Genomic DNA, 22,212 nt, shown 5'->3' with positions numbered 1-22,212 from the left:
TAGCAACTTTTCCATGAACTAGCTTAGCATACTGCAAGCCAATTAGTCTGCTAGTTTAGCCTGTAGCCTATCTTTCGCAAATGTTCAATTATACATTTTTATTTGTTAACTTTTTTTTTTGATCAGCCGTTACAAACAGCTATCCTAGCTAGCTACATTTTCAGTGAACTAGCTTAGCATACCACAAGCCAATTAGTCTGCTAGCCTATATACTTTGCAAATGTTCAATTATACAGTTTTATACTTATATTGTTTGATCAGGCCTTACAAACGAATAGACGTTTTCAGTGAAATGGTTGAATACACTGCTATTTAATTATCCTGCTAGTTTTGCTTTTACCCTTCGGAAATGTTTCATTTTACATTTTTATACGTATTATACATTTTTGTTTGATCAACATTAAAAAGGGCTAACCTTAGGGGTTTTAGGTGGACTTAATGGTTCATCTAATTGTTAATGATGACGCCATCAATCCTGAAAAGATGCTTGTTAGAGTCAGATGGTGTAGTTACGACATCTACCAGCAGAGGCTAACGGGATCAGCGGTTGATCGAGGCTGCAGCCATTTTGGTTCCTTTTTCTTGACGTCAAACCTGTCAAATGAGGCTAATGCATAATCACCACAATAAGTTCAGACATTTTGTATTTTCCTCTATCTATGGGTATCTTAATCTTACTCATAATTTACTTTAAAGACCACAATTAGTTATAACAACCAGACCAAACAAGCTACGCCTTTCATTTCTCATTTTAATTATCAAAACAAACTCACAGGACCCCCCTCGCTTCACTCTCTCCACCAGTATCCTGTTAGAGGATTAGATGTCTCTTCTACATTTCCTCCAATCACATTCGAGGACACGGTGGTGACACTGGCCTGTGGGTGCTGATAAGAGATATGCTTTAGATGCTTACCTGAGATCAGTTCATGGTTTGCCTGAAAACGGCTGTGGTTTGTGTTTGCAAGGCAATAGCCTGCCCTTGATCAGTTGCATTGGCCTATCACTGGTTCAGAGCTTATCCTGCCTTTATCTCATTATTGGATCTGCTGCTGTTTAGCTGCTCAGACCTGGCATAGCAATGGCATTGGCTTCCAAAAGCAACAAGTTAGATGCGCTCACCCTCAAAAGTCAAAGAATCGCAGTAAACTGTGTTACTTGTGTAGCACTTAATTGGACCAGGAATAAATAGTTCAGGTGCAGTATAAAGAGAGGCTTCTTAAGCTAACAAAATTAGCATGTAGCATGAAATTGTTTGTTTTTTTGGATGCTACTTTCTGCTAATTTCTTTTGCTGTCAGCTCTGATTAGTTAATTACATGAAACCCAAATCTTACCAATTGGGTGTGAGAACATGTTTTCTGTATGTTGCAAACTTTTATTTGTAGCTTAGCTACAGGGTTAATCTCAGAGAGGGGAACTGATGACGCAGGCTATGCTTCAGTGTGTTTAAATACCATCTAAAACTGTTAGCCACTGACACAGAGCTAATTAACTATTATACTCAAAGCTCCTTCTAAATCATAGTTTACTTGGATCCACTCAATAAATTCTTAATATTGGCTGATGATATTATATTTTAGCTGTGTGTGCTAATAAAAACTTATGGTTTAATGTTTTGCCATTTTTTAACAGGGAAAGTAAGGATAATCACCTTCACATCAAGTTTGACAAATAGGCCTAATTAAAAAATTGACATTTTGTCATAGTCAAATTTATGTGCAAAACAATAGTTTTAGATCTATTGTCATTTCAAAGGGAAAGATTGTGGTTTGCACACTTACATGATTTTGAGTAGACAAAACAAATTCTTAACCGAAACCTTACATTGGGTTCGGTAATGACTGTAACTTTAACTGTACCTGGTTAACAGCTACCATTGTTTTTAAGTATAATCTTGTGTGGGGTAGCACCGTCCTTCAAGATTTAATCCCGTTTGCCCAGTCCTGCCTCAATCCTAATCCTCACAGACTGCTGAAGTCTGCTCTGGATGGTGTCAATCCTTACGGAATGCCCAACCACTGCTGAGCATTCAGGTAAGAAAATTGATATTTGATAATACCTGTTTTCCCCCCCAGAATCACTCAAATAATGTATCCTGATGTTGCTCTAGATCTAGAAGGGAACAGTAATTTAGATCTGATTATGACAAGTAATTGTATATATTAATCCTTTTTATCATAGGAAATTTTTAATTTCTAAACGTTTTAGAAAGTGGACTTTATATATCCGATAAGGTTTTAGCCTATACCCAGGGCAAAAAAAAAAAAAAAAGGACAGGCCCAAAAGGGCTAAACACTAAGCTTTTAATGTTTGAAGCCATTAACATTGAGAGTGGAACAACACCGACTCTTCTTCCTGTGAAAATCTGCCTGAAAGTATAGGGAAGGCTATTCCATGCTAAGTTACTTTATCTACAGTATTTATGCAACTCTTGCTAATTTCCTGACCAGTGATTTGTGATTTAAAATTGTTATCTTTAAAAAATATATATATAATATATTTGCCATTTTGGCTTGTACTTTTAGCACAATAGTAACATGAACTAACAAAACAATAGGTTTTCAACATTTATTAATTTTGCTCAATGTTAATTTCTTGACTACCATTGCAGCGTTCGAGTCTGTAAGATTTTTCTGTGTTTTTGAGGAAGTTATGCGTACCAATGAAAGGCACATTATGCTCACTGAAGCTGCATTTATTTGCTCAAATATACAGTAAAAGGAATAATATTGTGAAATATTTGTAAAATGTAAAAAAATTGTTTTCTATTTTAATATATTTTTAAATGTAATTTACCTGATGCCAAAGATGAATTTTCACATCCAGTCGTCAGTGTCACGTAAAACCACAACCTGCAAGGTAATTGTAAAACATCAGCTATGCTATGCTAAGCTCACAGATAGTTAGCATCTTGGTCTTCTAGGCTAAACCTGATTGGACTGTTCATTTTTCTTTGTGCAGAATATTTGTGTAGATAAAAAAACAGGTCGAGTCCATTTAGATGGACAGAGTGAAGATAAAGGAAGTGAGTAACTACCTTTGCTTGACTTCCTGGTCACCGCTTGCAGTGCAACTGCTGACTGCTAATCATTTAATGGCTGCCATAATGGGCCTGAACAATCTTACTAAATATCTTGGTTGCTTCAATTATGCGGTACAACTGTGTCCAAATCTATCTGAGAATTTTAGAGCGAGTCTGTCGTGAGAATTAGACACATGAAAAACTACTTTCATTGTTCATTAACAAGCTTATCTAGTTTTAAAACGTTTGTGGGGTTTCCCTGTAAAGATGCTCTGTAGGTTTGGATCTTTTTTAGAAGTTCATTCACTTTCCCCAAAGATGAAATCCTTGTTCTAGAAACATATGAAGCAAGCATTAGCTCTCATCGAGGGTCCTGGGTTTTAGCTTAAGCTTGACGAGGATGAAACATAATTAACTGTAACTTGTTTCAGGTTAAGATCTATATTTACTCCATGTTGATTCAAAGAATGAAAGTTTATGCCTTTATTCCATAGTCTATTCCATCATTACAGACACGGTATATGTGTTTATTTAATAGAGTTGTATCCCCTTCTCTCAGGATGTTTAACTGGGTGGTAAAGGTCGTGCCACATCCTCCTGATACACAGGACGATCTGAGGGACGAGCCGATCACAACGGTAAACCCAAGCCCATTAACCTGCACTCATAATACACACCTCACTAATATTTGTGACTGAATTTCACAGTAACAGTGCGGTAGTTAGAGACCCCTGGCTTAGCGGTTAGCGCATATTTTCTTACATATTGTATTGACCCATGGTGCTCATGATGGTAATGCAGGTTCAAATCTGGCTCGCCCATTCCCTCTTCTTTACCCTATTGTTTTTTGTCTTCCTTTTCTCTTAAAAAATGTCTAAAAGGCCAATTCTAACTTCACAGACCCCTTCACGTAAAAAACAAATCATGAAATAAGTCATGTCCTCTCATATATTAAATCTCTGATTCTCTTATATCTTATCTTATTGTCTCTGAAGAATGGGAAAACATCAAATCAAGGTACATTTACAGCACCCTTACCGCTTTAAATGTATTAGAATGTTTTTTTTTTGTGTGTGGGTTTAATGTAAAATATAATACTACAGAACTATAAAATCAATCAAAATGGTATACTAATGTACAATGAGCCTCTTTCTATCTTGTTCTCATGCAGATAAGTTCAATTCATACAAACCGGGCAGGGAGGAGGACCAATCATCCCAAACCTCACAGGGCAGGTGAGTCTTGACTGATCTTATCCATAAAATAAGACACTGTGAATGTTTGAACCTGAAACCTGCTTCTCTGTTCCAGTGTTCAGAATGGCATGTTGAACTGGCTTTCCAATGGTTTTGCGAGTGCGCTGCCACAACCTGCAGGGAGTCCTCATCTTACGAGAGCCAACGCTGATGCTAAAGTATTGATTTCATTTCAAATCATTGATATTTAACACCATTTGGTATTGAATATTAGTGTGCATTTAAAGCAAATCTTTTCTTTGGAAATGAACTCTTCTTTGAACCGTCTTTCAGTCACCGCAGGAGGAAGGTTCTGCTGACAGGTAAGGCAATGAACAATATTCTTATCAGTCCAGCATCAGTGAAGAATCCTTGTGCAGGAAGTGTGCATACAGTGAGTGCTCTCTGTCCGCCAGGGCTAGAGTTATTGGCTGGATCTCGCAGGGAATTGGAAAGGTGGTCCCACAGCCTGATGAGAAATACATACAGGAAGAGACTCCAGAATCTGAAGAAGTCACAGAGGTGCAAGACTTTTCTTTTTCTTTTTCCATTTACTTCAGATCTATGATGTACACCATAAAAACATTTTTAAGCACAATCAACTTGGATATTTCAGTCATTTCAACTTATATTACATTAAAATGTCTTTAAAAATGTGTTTAATTTTGTATAACTTATTCTTTTTATTTTAAATTGCTTAACTTATTTTGATGAGTTAAATTAATGTAAAAATATGTTGTCGTAACTTATTGATCATGTAAATGTTTGCAGTGTAGACACATAATTAAAAGCTTCGATTAAAATTTATCAAAAATAATGATTCATTTATGTTTCTCAGTTTAATGTTATTAAGAACGCATTTAAATATAATGTAAATTAATGTAATTGTTCTATTTAATTAATGTAAATAGAAAATCCTAATGCAATTGTTGTTATTATTATTCATTTGTAAACTAAATCTATTTAATAAAATATCTCTAGAAATGGAAACCTCAAATGGAACTTTGATTATTCACTTGTCTGAAGCTATATATTTTATTAGATATATATATAGTTATTAATTAGAGGTATGAATAGTAACTTTATATGATACATTTGGAAAAAAAACATTGAATTCGTGCAAATCAAAATTAATAATGTTCTCCTGTTTCCTTTTGTCTTATTTTCTTTTTAAATAATTGTTTTTTTTCTATTTAGGTTTATGAAGCCAAGGACCTCCCAGGTGTGTATCAGACAGTTTGCATTATGGAAAACAGCGAAAGCATGAGTTAAATGAATAAGCTGGTTGAATAAGCATCAGTGAGTTCATGCTTGTGTATCTCTTCCACCAGATCAAGAGCCTTTGCCACATATACCAGTAGTAGAGCTGGTGTCAGAAGACGAGGTGTCTGAAGTGGAAATCCCTGCTCAGTTCCCTCCCAAGTAAGTGTCATTCAGTAAAGCACACGGGGGGAAATGGTGACACTGGTGTATTAGGTGCCTTAAGTTGTTGTTTTTTTGCTAAGGCAAGCATAATTTTACATTCATTATTACAAAATCACATGTCGGGAATCTCACAGAGACTTAAAGTCAGAATGAAACGGTAGTTTCGATGGTCTTTTCTTCCCTATTGTGACGTATATGTGAGTGAAACAGCTTGTCGAATAAGAAAAAATGACTTGATTTTGGCCATCGTCAATTGATTGGACGGTTGAGGTTTGCTATTGGTCAATCTCATGTGAGTGACAGGTTGTGCTCTGCCCTCGTGCCAGTAAACACATCATCAGAGTAGAAGAGAAGAGATGTTTTTTCAAGAGGGAAGTAATTTTGATTAAAGATTATGAGGGAACATTAATTTGAAAATAAAATAATAATTATAATGATGGGCACACATAAAATAATAATTGTCCATTTTGATTTCACAGTGACTTTAAGCCCCTTGCAAATAGTATTTTAAGAAACATTATTGCTTATTTCAATGTGTGAACAGTGTAATGAGCTGGATAAAGAGCGGCTTCCAGAATGCTATACCGCACCATGTGACCAGACCCCAAAATTCCAATTCTTCAACACCGAGGTCATCACAATGCTCAAACAAAGGTATTGTTCCAACTGTATGATTGGAAAAAGCTCAATTTTTAAAGGCCGTACCTGTTTAGCTTCATGTTTGGTAAAAAAACAAAACACTATTTCTCAAATCAACAGTATATTCACCTCCTCCAGAGTCAGTAACCAGCATGACGGAGATTGATCCAAAAACTCCCAGGTGAGTCATGTGACTCATGTCAAATTCGATTCATTCTTTTGCAAGTGATTACAGGCATAGATGTCCACTTGATGTCCCGTGCGTTCTCTTGTTTTCAGTATGGTGGGCTGGATTGTTCAGGGCCTGGGACTTTCAATGCCACAGCCGGTGCTTAAAAGCAAAGAATGTTTGGTAAGTAAGGGGCAATGCTTTGACGTTATTACCTCGGTTTTAATAGTTCTTTCTCCGCACTGACTCTCTTTCTTTCCACCAGGAGGACGGGAGGATTGTGCAAAATGGTGAGTAAGACGTTCCTCCTTCAACACTGTTTACGCTGTTTTTCATAACAAACGCAGTTTGTTTCCTGGAAACTCTAGTGTGGTTTCAGTAAAATATGAAAACACAGAAAGATCATTGCATGCGTAACAACATGACCCACTCTGTGAGATATCAGAATACAAGAAAGACTTCAGGGTGAGCGATTCTGTTGCAGTGTAGGACAAACTCATAACTCAGTCCATCTTCTCCTTCTGTTACAGGGGGGAGGACACTGATAACCCCTTAAACAAAAGGAGAGAGAGCACGCAACAGCATTACACAAAGTCACAGACAAATGGACAGTGGAGACAGATGCGTTAAATAGTGGCTTTGTAGCTCTTTTGAATGACCAGGCAGCTATGAAAATCTACTGAATGTAATGCTTGACATTCTCTGTACTGTACAACTAACCAAGATTTATGTTTTTAGACTCTAAATATTGTATGAATGGCTGGCATCTCTCAGATGGGTGTTTGTTGTTGCTGCAGTGATCTTTTTGAATTGACGTTTAGATTGACTGTACATGTCTTAAAACATTTGTAATCCCCATGAGATGTAATTATTATTCATTTCACTGCATGTTTCATTAGTTGACTATATGTTTACTCTTAAGTACTTAAATGAAATGAGTCGTGAGAAACCTATTTAAAAATATATTTAATTGCCTTGATTTGTATATGTGGCTATTTGTGGCGGCTTTTAAGTCATATACTAAAGTTTAGGGTTGGTAAGATTTTTTTGTTATTTTTTTAAAGAAGTCTCTTCTGCTCACCAAGGTTTCATTTATTTGATAAAAAAAAATACAGTAAAAACAGTAATACTGTGAAATACTGTTATAAATTAAAATAAATGTTTTCTATTTTAATATATTTTACATTTTAATTGATTTCTTTGATGGAAAAAAATAGCATTTCAACAGCCATTCGGTCTTTAGTGTCGAATAACCCTGAATATGCTGCTAAGGAAATATTTATTATTATTGTCAATGTTGAAAACATTGTGCTTATAAATACATTTGTGGAAACCATGATCGTTTTTCAGAATTCATTGATGAGTATAAAGTTATGAATACAAAGCAACATTATTTGTTTGAATGAGAAATCTTTTGTAACATAAATATTTGTGTCACTTTTGGTCAATTTAATGCATCATTGCTAAATAAAAGTATTATTTCTTAAAAAAAAAAAAATCTTACTAGCCCCAAACATTTGAACAGTATTGCACACTTTGTTTTTATTTATTGTCATTTAATCTTTATGTATTTAATGTATATTAATATTTGATATACTTCATGTCAATAATTATTCATATTGTATTAATCCATTGCATTAATAAAGGAAAATGCATGATTGCACACATGTGTAAAGGGTTCAGTCTCTATTGGCTAAAATAATATAATAGATAGAATTAAATTCCATGGAAAACGCATGCAAATAACTTTGCTCTCAACCAAAGTAATTAACCATAAGTAATAAAATATTTGAGAGGAACATTTTAACTCCTTTTATAGGGGGTCTTATTTAATCTTACAGATGTTTCCCATTTTCTGCACTCAAATGTCAATGTATCCTGATGTTTGAAATGTTAAAAGTAAAGTCAAAACAAACCAAGCTTAAATTATTGACTTGAATGACTGTTCTGTTCAAAAATGCCTTATCACACTCAATTTAAAGCAACAAAACCCAGCACAGTAATGAAAATCATCCCACATAGAATCATGTGGTGACATTTTAAGTTGTAAACCCAGTCCTCAAGCATGGTTGTGTCCTCAGCAGGCAGTGCTCGATCAGTTCCTGCAGATCTCATTCTTGAGGAGGTTGACTCTGAAGATGAGGCTCAAGCAAAGGAAACATGTCCAACAGCGAACTCACCTCCATATTCACAACATCAGTCCTATCCACAGACGCCTTGGTCACCGGAACAATCTCTTCCACTCTCACAAGGACACATAGAGCTGGAGGACGCAGAGACCCAGACTGCACGATGGACGCCCATGATTGAGAGCATCAGGAGAGAGGCGGAGGACACCGCCATATTGATCATGGAGGAACGGTAATAACTAAAACCACAGTGGCAGCATGCTGATCGAATAATGGAAGTAACTTTAGAAACAGGCTTACTTGTGGTGCTGTTCTCTGGTGCAGGTTGATACAGGAGCGTCTAGCAATGGCCCGCATGGCAGAAGAAGTGGCACGGCACACAGCAGAGATGGCTGTCAGGGAGTTAACGCAGGCCCGGCACGGCATTCAGACCATTGCGGAAGAGCCAGAAGATGTTGATCAAGAGTAATTCATGCAAACTCATGCACAATAACAAGAAATTGATCAGACCTATACTCTTTTTGTGTATGACAAACATACTGTATATGCATTGGTTTGGGCCCAAACCAATTACTTATACATGTATTATAATATTTTATTATAATTTATTTATTATATATAATTATTTATTATAATAATTGTATTATAATATTTTAATTGTAATATTTAAAATACAATAATTAATTTGTTGAATTTATTAATTAAACTTTTTATTATAATTTATAAAGTGACATTTATCTGAAAGAAATATGGCGCAGATGCACTTTCCAAGTAAAACATTCCTCAAAAAGAAACTTGTTAGGTTTCAGAATATAAAAATCTATATTTAAAAAATTGTGCTGTCAAATAGATCAATAGCAATTGATCACATCTAACACAACAGTTTGTAATATATATATATCTTTAATTTATATATATTTATTTATTAAAATATGTGCGTGTTTGTGTATATACAAACACACACACACACACAAAATATGAAGCCAAGTGGCGTCTGCAATTAAATTAATGCACTTTTAAGTGTGACTTTGTAGGGCTACTGTATGTTAGGGACACGTCCCAATATTCAGATTAGCAGTACATTTGTATGGTATTTAAATTACTGATTCTTCCAATTCTACATTTTGTCGACATAGGCTTGAAATATTTTGTAACATCCTTCATTTAGGCCTAGTCTAATACCTTGAATGTTTCTGTGTCACAGACTACAAGTGCTGCAGGAAGAGGACAGTGATATAGAAGTCCCACGGAGTCAAATTGCAGAGTAAGACATCTGAAAATAGTATAATAAACATTATGGTGAACAAGCTGGGGTGTCTCTTTCAGCTGGGAAGAATCATTTTTTATCATAGTTTCTATCAACTGTTGTCAAGCTTTCATTGTTGTTTGACTCTTAACTGCTTTTCACATTGGTCTGTGTTTGCAATACAAAATTGAACTGAAAGTAGCTTCTGCGTATTTGTAGATTTGTGTTTTATATTAAATATGGCCACACACATAATTACAATACACATATTTACAATACACGCATTTCCTAGCAACCGCATTGCATGTTTGCATCCCATATTAGAGGCGCGCGGTGCCCTCTCTTCGGTTGTTATAGTTACTAATCCCGCCTCAGATGCTTGTTTTCTGCCTCGTCGCAGTGATGGATGGCGCAGGTTCTTTACTTCCAGAATGAACATTTATCTCGTTCTAATTAATCGCGTCAACATATCAAATTTGTATCACGCTCATTTATAAACAAACGCCACAAAAAAATGGATGGATATGAACACTGCATCACCTGAAGCGCTCAGAGACCGGGTCTGATTTCAAAGTAAGTTAATTATAATAAAACGACGATGACGCGTGAAGCTAGCTTATAGCTTTCGGTTATACTATTTTGTGAATGTTTCAAATAAATGACCATACTATTTTAAAGGAGGTTTTTGGAAAACAAAACAGACACATCTCGCCTCGTGTTGTTCCATCATGCGAAAATTGTGCTTATGCGAGTTTATTAATAGCTGACACAGATGTGTTAGTTGCTTACATATGTGATTAGCCTGTTGTTTATGTAACGTTAATAGCTGATACATGCGTCATGCTGTTTGCATCCACAGGTGTCAAGTACCTTCAGTTAAGGAGTTTGTTCCAGAAGGACAGGAGGCAGAAGCTGTAGACACTGCGTTTACAGTTGAAACCCCTGTGGAGGAGTTTAAGTCATCTTCACCTCTCCAGGAGGAACCAGAGCCTGAATCTGAACCTGAGGAGCTTCATGAGGAGGAGGAGCCCAGAGACTCCAGTGAAGCCGAAGAAGAACCTGACCCGATCACTCAGCAACCTCAGTCCATTACCAGCTCCTCTGTTTCACCAACTGATTCACCGGTAATGTATTTACACTGTCCATCTAAATTTAAACTTCAAGTATCATCATGTTGGTCCTCTGGATTTATATCTGTTACATAACAGATGTAATTTTAAATAGATTGTTTTGCCTCTGTGTAAATGGCTTTTCACAGGTAATTATTATCCATTGTAAACACCAAGTACATAAAATGAATAAGTATACTGAATAAAGTACACTGTGCTCATAAGCACCGTACTGCAGTGATCATATTTTTTCTTTGTTCTAGTGCTGCTTTTTTTCTTCTCCGTGTTACAGTGTTTGAAATAAATGTCTCATAATTCTGTAATTTTGCTTTATGTAGGTGGAGAGTACACTTACTGAAGAGGAAAGTAGTGGTGAGTGTTTGTCTCAGTCATTCGGAATAGATCACGCAAACACCTTGATGCGAACATGGTAAAAACCCACAGAATGGCATCCCAAATTACATATTTCCTTCACATTTTTGTGAAATATTCGTGAACGTATTTGGACACTATTTTTTGAATAATAAATGATAATGTGCTTGTGATTATATTATATTATTTTAAAAAATAAAATAAATGCCATTTGGTTTGATAATTTATCTAATGAAATAGTTTTTGGGGCCAATGTAATTGGCATTTCCGGACGTTATTCATAATATTCTTTATGACTGAGCATCAAAAATTGTAAACAATTTTTTATCATGCAACATACAAAATAATGGACTATGTGCCACTCTCCCCACAGTCCCTTCCAGATGTGATGCGCTGAAGAGCTGTTTCATGCGTATACCATATGCATCACAAGCCCTCAACGGCTTCAACCAGTTCCTGATAGACATTGAAGTCACCCTGCCCAAAGTGCCTTCCATGCCCAATCTGCCCCCTGCTCTGTCTCAGATCACCCAACAGCTGCCGTCGCTCCCTCCTCAACTGGCACAGCTTCCGCAACAAATCTCCCAGCAATTCTCCAAAATCACCCCACAATTCCCCAACCAGACGCTTTTTAGTTCTCAGTTTCCCAGCTTCCCCGTGCAGTTATCCAGCCTCCCACAACAGCTGTCCAACATTCCGCAACAAATATCAAACCTCCCGCAAAAGTTGTCCAACTTTCCACAAAGGTTCACCAGCATTCCACGCTTTTCCATCCTTCCGCAACAGATCTCCAACATTCCACAACAACTCTCCAGCATTCCACAAAAAATATCCAGCATTCCACAAAAAATATCCAGCATTCCACAAAAGATAAGCAACATTCCACAGTGTGCCCAGCAGTGCTACACTAACATTCAGAGCCGCCTCAACAAACTTAAGCCGGAACAGGATGCCCAAGGAGCAACCGCTGAAGATTAGGGATCTGGAGTTGGACCGCCTTGTCCGCCAGTCCCCGCTTAATTCCCCCCGTACCCCTTCGCCCTCTTCCCCATGCTCCATCCTAGACCTGCCCAATGTGCCCTCTTACCCCCGTCTGCCACCCATCACCCCTTCCAGGCAGTTGTCAGGCGTCTCCAACCCTGCCTTCCACATTGAGGATGACCCCACCTCTGCTAGACCCTCAGGTGATCCACATTGTCGCCTTTTTCTGTTAGATTAGTCTGTGCTATGCTTTGCTGTACTATGCCTTGCTACCAAGTGTGACTTAGTGAACATTAGATTGTGGCTGCCTGTAGTGACCAAAGTGACCTCTTCATGTACCAATCATTGACCTCAAACTCTAAGGCCCGGTTACCTCTAGGTAAGTCTTGAAGAGGACGCTACTGAAAGTGTCAGTGTCAAGGTTTATTTTATGTATAATCTTTATGTCTTCAGTGAGCTCCAGACTGAGTGTGCACCCAGCCGTGAATGTGGAAGATGTTGACTCCGACCGAGGGAGATCTCGCCCTATACCCCCTATAATAAACCCACAGGATCCCAACCTCAAAACCCTTACTGTGCCTGGTGTCCGTAAAGCCAATCGAACCAGGTAAATCTGCCTTGTTTTCATTAATCACATTGAATGTAGAAAAGGTGCGGTTTTATGCTAAATTTTGCAGGCAAAAAAGTCAGTTGGCTATTGGCTATGTGGCAATGTATGAAGCAAAGTTTACATAGAAGTCACTTTGAAATCAAGCAGCTTTCTGTTGGTCAGTGAATTCATGTGACCAACTTGAACTTGAAACGCAAAATTCACGATCGTGTGGATTCTTATAGAAAGGACTGGATTTGCCTGTAGAAATTTGCTGAACAATGGTAAATGTGTCTGCACCTAAAGAGTAAATGTTTTTTTGCACTACACTTGACCTGAGCTATCTTAAAGCCCAAAGTATACTTCAGTTTTGACTCGAACACTAGTGTATGAATACAGCGGAACATATATCCTTTCAAAGTATACTTTTTTTTGTATAGCGCGTGCGAACACAGGTGCTCATCGCATGGACACTAGAAAGTTTCATAATTGTCCCGTGTCTACGCTATATCTCTCCAGAAGTTTTGACAGATAAAAATGTCTTTGGACTCAAGACACACGCGCTTGCCAATGTGTGCATCTATTGTTGATATGTCTCCAGGAGTTTGTTGTTCCGTCTCATTAGTTTCTTTTTCGACTGTGAAACAATGTCCCTGGGTAGTGTTATGATCTTGTGGACAAACTAAGTAAAAAAAATTTGAAGGCGCATGTGCCAGCTGAGCGTACAGAAAAATCTGGCTTTGATCATCACTATGCTGATGAGGAAATTTGTCACATGCATTGTATGCATACATGTACTTGTAACCTATGTATACCCAAACCAAGCTCAAGTGGAAATATAACTGGAACCGTTCCTTAGCATTCTTAGAACCGTTCAGCCTGATGGTGGAAAAGCAGCGAATGCTATTGATCTCATAAATATGCAAATTAGAATGTTAATTCAGGGATTTAAAATGTACAATGTGAAAATCTATAAACCCTCGACATAAAATGTGAAACATGGTTGACGATATCATTGAGTTCACAAGTTCAACTGTGAAAAGCCCTATTGACATCCAACTATACAATTCATGTTTTGTTTCTTTTCTGTTCTGTTGTCTGCAAACACACTTACTTACGCACATACACACACTTATTTTTCTGGATGCAAACGGTGTATGCAGAGACCGAAAACCACAGACAATTTGGACCAAGATGTAAGAATCTTTAAATAAGTCTATTTCAGGACTCATCTCAGTCTACTCCATATTCCCCACTACATTCTGTACAGTTGTGTGCGTATTTGAGTTTGTGAAGACTACTCATCATTTCCTTTCTTATCATATCCAAATGTCATTTGTTTAAAGCATTTATTGTAACTTGTTGCCCTTTATTTTATAATTCCAGTCCTGTAGAGGTCCATCATAACTTGCTCTTAACTTTCTCTTACAGCAAGAGACTTTACTCACAAGATGATGAGGAAGAGGAGGAGTTAGAAACCTCAGTCCGGGCCTGGCCAAGCCAGAGTAGCATCTCAAGTGCAGATGACGGGTAACAAATAAACTCATACAATGTGAAATTAAAATGAATGCATAAAAATTAAATATTGATATTATAAAAAAACACATCATGGATATACGTTGGTTGCAAATTATGCATGTTCTATGATGTGCTTTGGGAAACCTAGCAACGATATATACAAATTCGTGATTGCTTTGGTGGGTTTTTTGTTGTTGCAGTAATTATCTAATTATTTAAATGTTAAATTGACTCATTTTGTTCTGTCTTAAGGCTTAATCAACGGCCATCCTCTTCTGCCAGCCAGACTAGTACCGTAGTAAACGAGAGATTACAGGAGCTGGTCAAGCTGTTCAAAGAGAGAACAGAGCGGGTCAAAGAGAAACTGATTGATCCAGACAATTCAGACGATGAGACACCACCTGGCTGTGAGTTAAGCCCAAAATAACACTTTTCAAGCAAAGTGTTTCTCAGAAAGGAATGTGTTGACTAGACAATAGATATACTAAGGCTGCACAATCAATCGTATTTTAATTGTGATTACGATTTCTGCTTCTTTTAATGAAATAAGCATAATCATCTATGATATTGGCTCGCTGTTTTTTTTTTCCTCACAAAAAAAAGTTTCAATTGACATTTTTAAGGTTTTAAGAGTTATTGATGTAGAGAGTGTGTTAATGTAAGTGAGAAAAAATAATAAATGCAGAGTTGATTATCTGTTGATTTGTGCTTATGTGAAAGTGCAATAATTCTGATGACAGAAATTTCTCGATCACGATTATTATCACGATCGTTGGTTCTCATTTATTAGTTGAATCATTATCATGCAGCCCTTATATATTCTGATCTTTATCAAGACAAAAAGTACAGAATTTAAACACTGGTCGTCAAAGGTTAGTTAATAAACTAAGTTCCTAGTTAATGTGGGGGATAAAAGTAATTGGATGCTGTAGCATCGTTTGTTTGCAGATGCCATTTAATTTGATTTTTAAGGTAATACATTTTAAATTTAAGTGACTTTTTAAGTGACTTCAGTGTCCAAATATCTAAGTCTACGTAGCAAATAATATGGTCTTTTATGAACAGCCCCAGCTAAGCAAGCTCCAGCTCCTCCTCCTGAACCTCCAGCAGAGCAGAAAACCGAGCAGGAGGTGCCCGAGGCCCCTGTCGAGAAAGAAGAGGAGAAAACGAAGCTCCTGTGCTGTAAAATGAAACCTCAGTCCAGGATTGCTCGGCTTCTGCAGTACCGTTTTCCAACCAGCATCGACCCCTTCACTAGTGAGCCCTCCTTCTCTCCTCTCTTCCTTGTAATCCTGTGGACTCTAGACTTGCCTACAGCTGTCTACATTTTAGCTGTCTTGACATTCCATACTTGCACATAAATCCGATCAGTTACTGTTTTTCCTTCATTATTGGTTCTGTTCTTTTCCTTTTCCTAAGCTTCACATTCCTCTTTCTTTTTAAAACTTTAATAGCATTTGGCAATTAGGCATCAAGTTTATAAATTATATATTTTTTGCATAATTTACATTTGGTGCACGTTTAATTAATTGAATTGAACTTAAAGGGGTGGTTGAATATGATTTCTCCAACCCTAGAATTTACATAAACCCCAAACACCCCCGGGAACGCGATTTATACATTATCATGACAGAATATGCTAATCAATGACTAGAAGATACTACACATAAACTACATAAATTCACCAACTAACCATTCAGAAATGTTGTCTACATGTTGCCACTTCTTCTTGAGTCTCTCCATCTTTCTGACTCCGGTTTGAACATAAAAGGCTAAAAGTTTTGGAAATTTTCAGAGTGTGTGTGTGGTAAAAGGACACAAGCTGTTGAAGCTCCGCCCCCTGTGCCGGGAGCAGCAGCTCATTTGCATTTAAAGGAACGGGCACAAAAAAGTGAACTTTAACATGCTATATAAAAATATCTGTGGGGTATTTTGAGCTAAAACTTTACATACACACTCTGGGGACATCAGAGACTTATTTTACATATTGTGAAAAGGGCATTATACCACCCCTTTAAAGAGTCATACTATTTGTTAATTCATTTAAATTAGTTTACTTAACTAAATAAATACATTCAGTATTCAACATTTCAACTAAAAAAAAAAATAGTTTAGTTTTAAATAAAATTTTAGCGCATCACAATATTTTCCACGAACCATTTGAGTAAAACAAACGATGAAATCTCACATTGCTCTGTGTTCTCTGTAGATCTGATCTACGTACTTTGGCTGTTTTGCGTGTCTTTGGCGTTTAACTGGAGCGCATGGATGATTCCTGTGCGTTGGGCGTTTCCTTATCAAACACCGGATAACATCCATGTGTGGCTGTTGATTGACTACTTATGTGATACCGTCTATGTTCTGGACGTCCTGGCCTTTCAACCCCGACTTCAGTTTGTGCAGCATGGGGACATAGTGGTAAATATAGTCAGGCAAAATATTAGAATATGTAAAGTAAAATAAATGCTTTTTTTCACCCGGTGTTTTACAAACTATTTGTTTTTAGAGCGGGAAGAAAGAAATGAGAGACAATTACATCAAAGCTGCACGATTCAAGGTAATAAGACATTAATGCCATTTATTGTTTCATGTTTATGCTCTGAGGTACTGGCCACATTCTGTATTCTAATCTAAGGGGTGGTTTCACACTGAATGCGCTTTTGTTGTTAAAAACGGTAAAAAAAAAAAGGTCTAGAGACGCGTTTTAAAAGTTGAACTGTTAACTTGAGCACCGTGTTTTTAGAATGGCGTGTCATGCGCGAGATGCTGCAAAAGACACGAGACGTGAGAGCAACGGTTGAAGACGTCTGTCTAGCGCGTTTACATTGAAAAACAATGCGCTCTGTGTGAACGGCTCCTAAGGGTCTCATTTCCTGTGTTGCAGCTGGATGTTGTCAGTCTACTTCCTCTAGAGCTTCTCTACTTCAAAACAGGGATAAATCCACTTCTCCGCTTACCCAGGATCCTGAAGGCAAGCTGCAACTCTCACCGTTTAACTGGGCTTTAGCAAGATCAGTCCATGATGAACTTTGTTAATTCTTTAATGTGTCTTTCCTTTTTGCAGTTTATGTCTTTCTTTGAGTTCAACAAGCGTCTGGAAGCTATCCTGACCAACGCTTACGTTTACAGGTTAGCTGTTAGTTTCTATAAACCTTTGTATTGGGCATTTGTTATCTGAATAATTTATTATCTTGGTTCATATCTCTTATTTTGTTTATCAGAGTCATTCGAACCACCACCTACCTGCTTTATGCGGTCCACTGCAATGCCTGTTTGTACTACTGGGGCTCTTCATACGAAGGTCTGGGTTTCTCAGATTGGGCCTATGATGGGACAGGAAATAGGTATGTGAATCTATTTTGTTATTAGCTTTCATTTACATCAACTTACCATTGATCTTTCACATTATATTCAAAGTCACACTTTCTTAGCTTCAAAAAGGATTCTACTACTATTAAAATGCGTGTGAGTGTTAAAATATTTTTCCGTTCCACTTACAATATTAGTCCAGGTTTTACATGGTAATTTTCCACCTTCTCTCTGATGAACAGTATTAAACTGATTGGTTTTGCTCCTGTACTTTTAAGAAATGTATATGTAAATGACCTCTGTTGTGACTGACTAGGATTGATGCATCGACACAATATTGTTGTTTATCATAGTAGGCCAATCTGCTGGATAGGCGTTAATATGTAAATGTGGGTGGGAATATGTTATTTCATGTTTATGAATGTGATATAATCGCAACGATTTCTAAAAGGAAAATCATTTATATTATTTTTTCGTAATATTTTCAACGTTTATGTTTTGAGATATAAATAATTACTATTTATGTTTGCTTTGTGACCTTTTCAGTTACATTCGCTGCTACTACTTTGCTGTGAAGACTCTGCTGACTATTGGCGGGCTGCCAGGACCCACAACACTTTTTGAGATTGTGTTTCAGCTCATCAATTACTTTATTGGAGTGTTTGTGTTCTCCATCATGATTGGTCAGGTAAGTCCATTATCATATCATGGTGTGAAAGGGATCAAAAGACTGTTTTTCTTTAGTGTTTAATAGCATTGATTGAGGCTTGTCTTTTGTCAGATGAGAGATGTTGTGGGTGCAGCTACGGCGGCTCAGACAAACTATCGTGCCTGTGTGGATAACACAGTGAAATACATGGCCTCCTACCGCATACCTAAAGACGTGCAGAACAGAGTGAAAACCTGGTACAGCTACACGTGGCAGTCCCAAGGCATGCTGGGTAAGACCGTAAGACAGACATCAACGTCAAAATACATTACAGACATTCATCCACAATCCGACAGGCCATCCATTATCATATGATAAAAATGTAACTTCTGTGGTTTCACACAGATGAACAAGAGCTACTAGATCAACTTCCTGATAAGATGAGGCTGGATATAGCAGTGGATGTCAGCTACTCCATTATCAGCAAAGTGCCACTCTTTCAGGCAAGTGCTATGGCTGGAATACACAACATTTTTGCCCTGATTTGCAATCTCCAGAAGACTCCTAGTTACTCAAAGTCAGAGCCAGTCTGCAGATTTAGATTTTTTTTAACTAAGGGAACCCAGAACAGTTCTTTAACCTGCCTTGACTTTTTTTTGTGTCTTTCTCAGGGCTGCGATAGACAGATGATCTTTGACATGTTAAAGAGGCTCCGATCAGTGGTGTATCTTCCAGGAGACTATGTCTGCAAGAAGGCAAGAAACACAAAGATGTTTAGCCTACATAACAAACTTGTATACGTACTTGTGTTTGTGAAGACAAGTCATTGTACCAAAGGAATATAAATCTGAAATGTGTTTATCATGTCAACCTCTCATGTTACAGGATGAAGTGGGCCGTGAGATGTACATCATAAAGGCAGGGGAAGTCCAGGTAGTTGGTGGTCCCGATGGAAAGACTGTGTTTGTGACCCTAAAAGCAGGAGCGGTGTTTGGAGAGGTCAGGTGAGGGCGGCTGTATCTAATTTAGTTGGTACTGCACATTGTCTTAAATCCCTCATTGTCAAATGTAATCTTAGTTTCTGTCTGTTTCCCCAAATAAAGCTTGCTTGCTGTAGGCGGAGTAAACCGACGGACAGCTAACGTTGTAGCGCGTGGTTTTGCTAACCTACTCATCCTGACCAAAAAGGACCTGAATGATATCATTGTGCACTATCCAGAATCCCAGAAACTGCTCCGCAAGAAAGCAAAGTGAGTGGAACTGCTGAAAGGAAAATCATCAATGATAAATATTTCCCCTTTTTACTTTCATTTTCCACTATGATGATTCAACGATATTTCACTAGGTCATTTCCAGACTAAGCTTTTGTTTGAATAAGGTGTGACAGCTGCTATCTGCTCTTTAGGAAAATGTTGATGAAGGATAAAAAGCCCGCTGACAAGAAAGAGGAAGAGAAGGAGCCCATCCCAATTATTCCTCCTCGTGCAGAGACGCCCAAACTGTTAAAAGCAGCGCTGGAGATGACGGTGAAAACAGGAATGAAAGGAACATGGTCCAAACTGAAGGACAGGACCAACAGATCAAGTGTCTCCTTGCAGGTACGTACCTTGAATTGAATTACTATAATGTAAGTCTATATAATAATATAATTAGATGTATATTTATTTATTGTGAGCATATTTTTACCTGATTGGCCTCTGCTGATCCTGCAGCCAATGAAATTGCATACTCAACATTTAAATAGTCTGGTTCAGTGTTTTCTGTAGGCTAGTCCTCTGAAATCCTCCAGCTCCACCTGCCTAGATCTACTACGGGATTTATGTCTATTCATTAGAGCTGCGGAATATAATCTTTTTTTATGATGTATTGCGATGCTGATGTGAACGATTCTGAATAATGCATAAAAATTATGCTTATAAAAAAATAATGCTTTAAAAAAAAAGCTATATATATTTGTTAAATATGTATTTATCAAACATATTTCACTTTTTTCCCATGTAGCGCTCGATTTCTTCTTCTGCGACGCCCAACTCACCAGTCCATGAACCGCACTCGGAGCAAGACGCAGACACACTGTCTCAGATGTCAGACAGCTCAATTCAAATCCCCGCGACCCCCACCGGCACTGGAGAGGGGAATGTATTTGCTGAAGAGGGCCCAGCAGAGGAGGAAACTAAATTGCACAGAGGTAATCCAGCGGCAAATAAATAAGCCGTAATTTGCAGGACACCGTTGTGCTCAGTGTTTCACCTCTGAAACGGGTCGTGAGGTCAGGTACGGTCACGTAAGTGAACATCTGGAATGCACAAAACTGTCTTCTCATCAGGAAGTTTTCTCTTTCCGAATATATACTCATGAATATAATAATAAGCAGAATATAAATTATTTTATATATCTACCTGGGGCATCCGGATGCTTACAGCTTTTGTCGGATGTCATTTCTAAAATACTGTACAGAACGGTCGTCTAATACAATTCTTTTCATCTTAATAAATAACATACATTAGTTACATTTAATAACATAGAACGAAAATATTCAGGTTTACCTTCGTTTGCTCCTGCTGTCCAATACTTAAGTGCCTTAATAAACCCTGATCACTGTCAAGCACTGCCTACCTTTTAAAACAGTAATCAGCAGTGCTCTATACGAGTTCGGATTCATGTATATTTTTTTGCATTTTGTAGCATTTCTGTAAGGTGACCAGACGTCCCGGTGTATATATAAAGTATATCCCGGTGTCCTGACAGTTCACTTATAAATGTACTGGTTTTAGCAGTGTGGACTGTTTGAAACACTCGAGGTCTAAACTAAAGATGATTAATATGATATGCACAACTACACTGTAAGACATTTTCTCTGAATGTAATAAAAAGCATCTTTTGGAACTATTGTTATTCTTATCAGGTTGGTTAGTTTCTCTGTGCAACATCTGTCTGCTGTACTGAAGATAATAGGTGTGATCATTTCAAAGTGTGAAATACAAGCATTTTTTATGATATCTAGATGTAGGCCTAAAAGTTTTTTTTATTTACAGTGTTGAAAGATTTTCAAATCAAATGGTTAACAGCTTTTCAGAACCAAGAGCAGATGGGCAGAAGGTTTGAAAATGAAAACTGCCTTTTTTATATAAACCTTCTCTGATTACCGGTACTTGTTTTCCTTGGTGTATAATACAGCAAACGCTGGGAAGTTAGTTATGCTTGTTGGACAATCACATGTAAAATAGAATAAATACTTTAGAGCTAGCAGCTGAATAATGCACAAGCTTTATTTATTTTTAGTATTTATTTATTTATTTATTTTGTACTTGTGCAAATTGTGTTAAATGCTGAATCTGTTTATTGTATTATATTGCTGTTGCAGAATGTTTCATGTTTAGTACGTTCTAAGCAGCTAAACGTTTTATGGCCTGAGTAACTACTCTGTAAATAATACAATAACTGTAAATAATAGTACTGTAGGTCAAAGTTGAGTGATTTGGAATGGCATGACTATTGTAAAATTGCCACATAATTAAAGTAAAATTATTGTCTGTCTATTCATCCGTCTTTGATGCTCCTCTGTCCAAATATTTGCTGTTCTTTAGAATTATTTTTTCCTTTTACCTTTTTTATTACAGAACCAGAACACTTAAACAAAAACATACACAGTATATTACAGTATACTACTGTTAAAATAATAGTAATAGACAAATCTTTTGTAAAAACAATTGTAAACAATCTAGAATTTTGTATAACGAGGCTATTAAATACGCTAAAAGCATAGACAGTATATAAAGGCTAAAAGTTATATTTACCACAGACTTTATTTTCCGGGT

General features: G+C 37.2%; 1 protein-coding gene across 1 annotated transcript; it reads left to right on the top strand.

The window, feature by feature from the left end:
• Positions 1-1,904: 1,904 nt before the first annotated feature.
• LOC306993980 (uncharacterized protein) lies at positions 1,905-21,936 on the top strand. The gene is given in 37 exon segments (XM_079604239.1): positions 1,905-2,035; positions 3,584-3,662; positions 4,020-4,041; positions 4,196-4,259; positions 4,336-4,438; positions 4,554-4,582; positions 4,676-4,781; positions 5,457-5,481; positions 5,591-5,681; positions 6,229-6,338; positions 6,444-6,504; positions 6,603-6,675; positions 6,758-6,782; positions 8,574-8,853; positions 8,946-9,086; positions 9,826-9,885; positions 10,727-10,991; positions 11,315-11,348; positions 11,722-12,302; positions 12,304-12,532; positions 12,783-12,936; positions 14,350-14,448; positions 14,689-14,843; positions 15,502-15,693; positions 16,646-16,854; positions 16,943-16,993; positions 17,321-17,407; positions 17,501-17,565; positions 17,658-17,780; positions 18,292-18,433; positions 18,527-18,686; positions 18,800-18,897; positions 19,066-19,149; positions 19,280-19,398; positions 19,498-19,644; positions 19,800-19,992; positions 20,396-21,936. Coding segments are annotated over 36 exon segments (4,665 nt in total). The 5' UTR covers positions 1,905-2,035; position 3,584; the 3' UTR covers positions 20,606-21,936.
• Positions 21,937-22,212: the final 276 nt, after the last annotated feature.

The sequence above is a fragment of the Phoxinus phoxinus genome (genome assembly GCF_949152265.1).
Source record: "Phoxinus phoxinus genome assembly, chromosome: 25".
NCBI lineage: Eukaryota > Metazoa > Chordata > Actinopteri > Cypriniformes > Leuciscidae > Phoxinus > Phoxinus phoxinus.
This window is presented reverse-complemented; position numbering and strand designations above follow the sequence as displayed.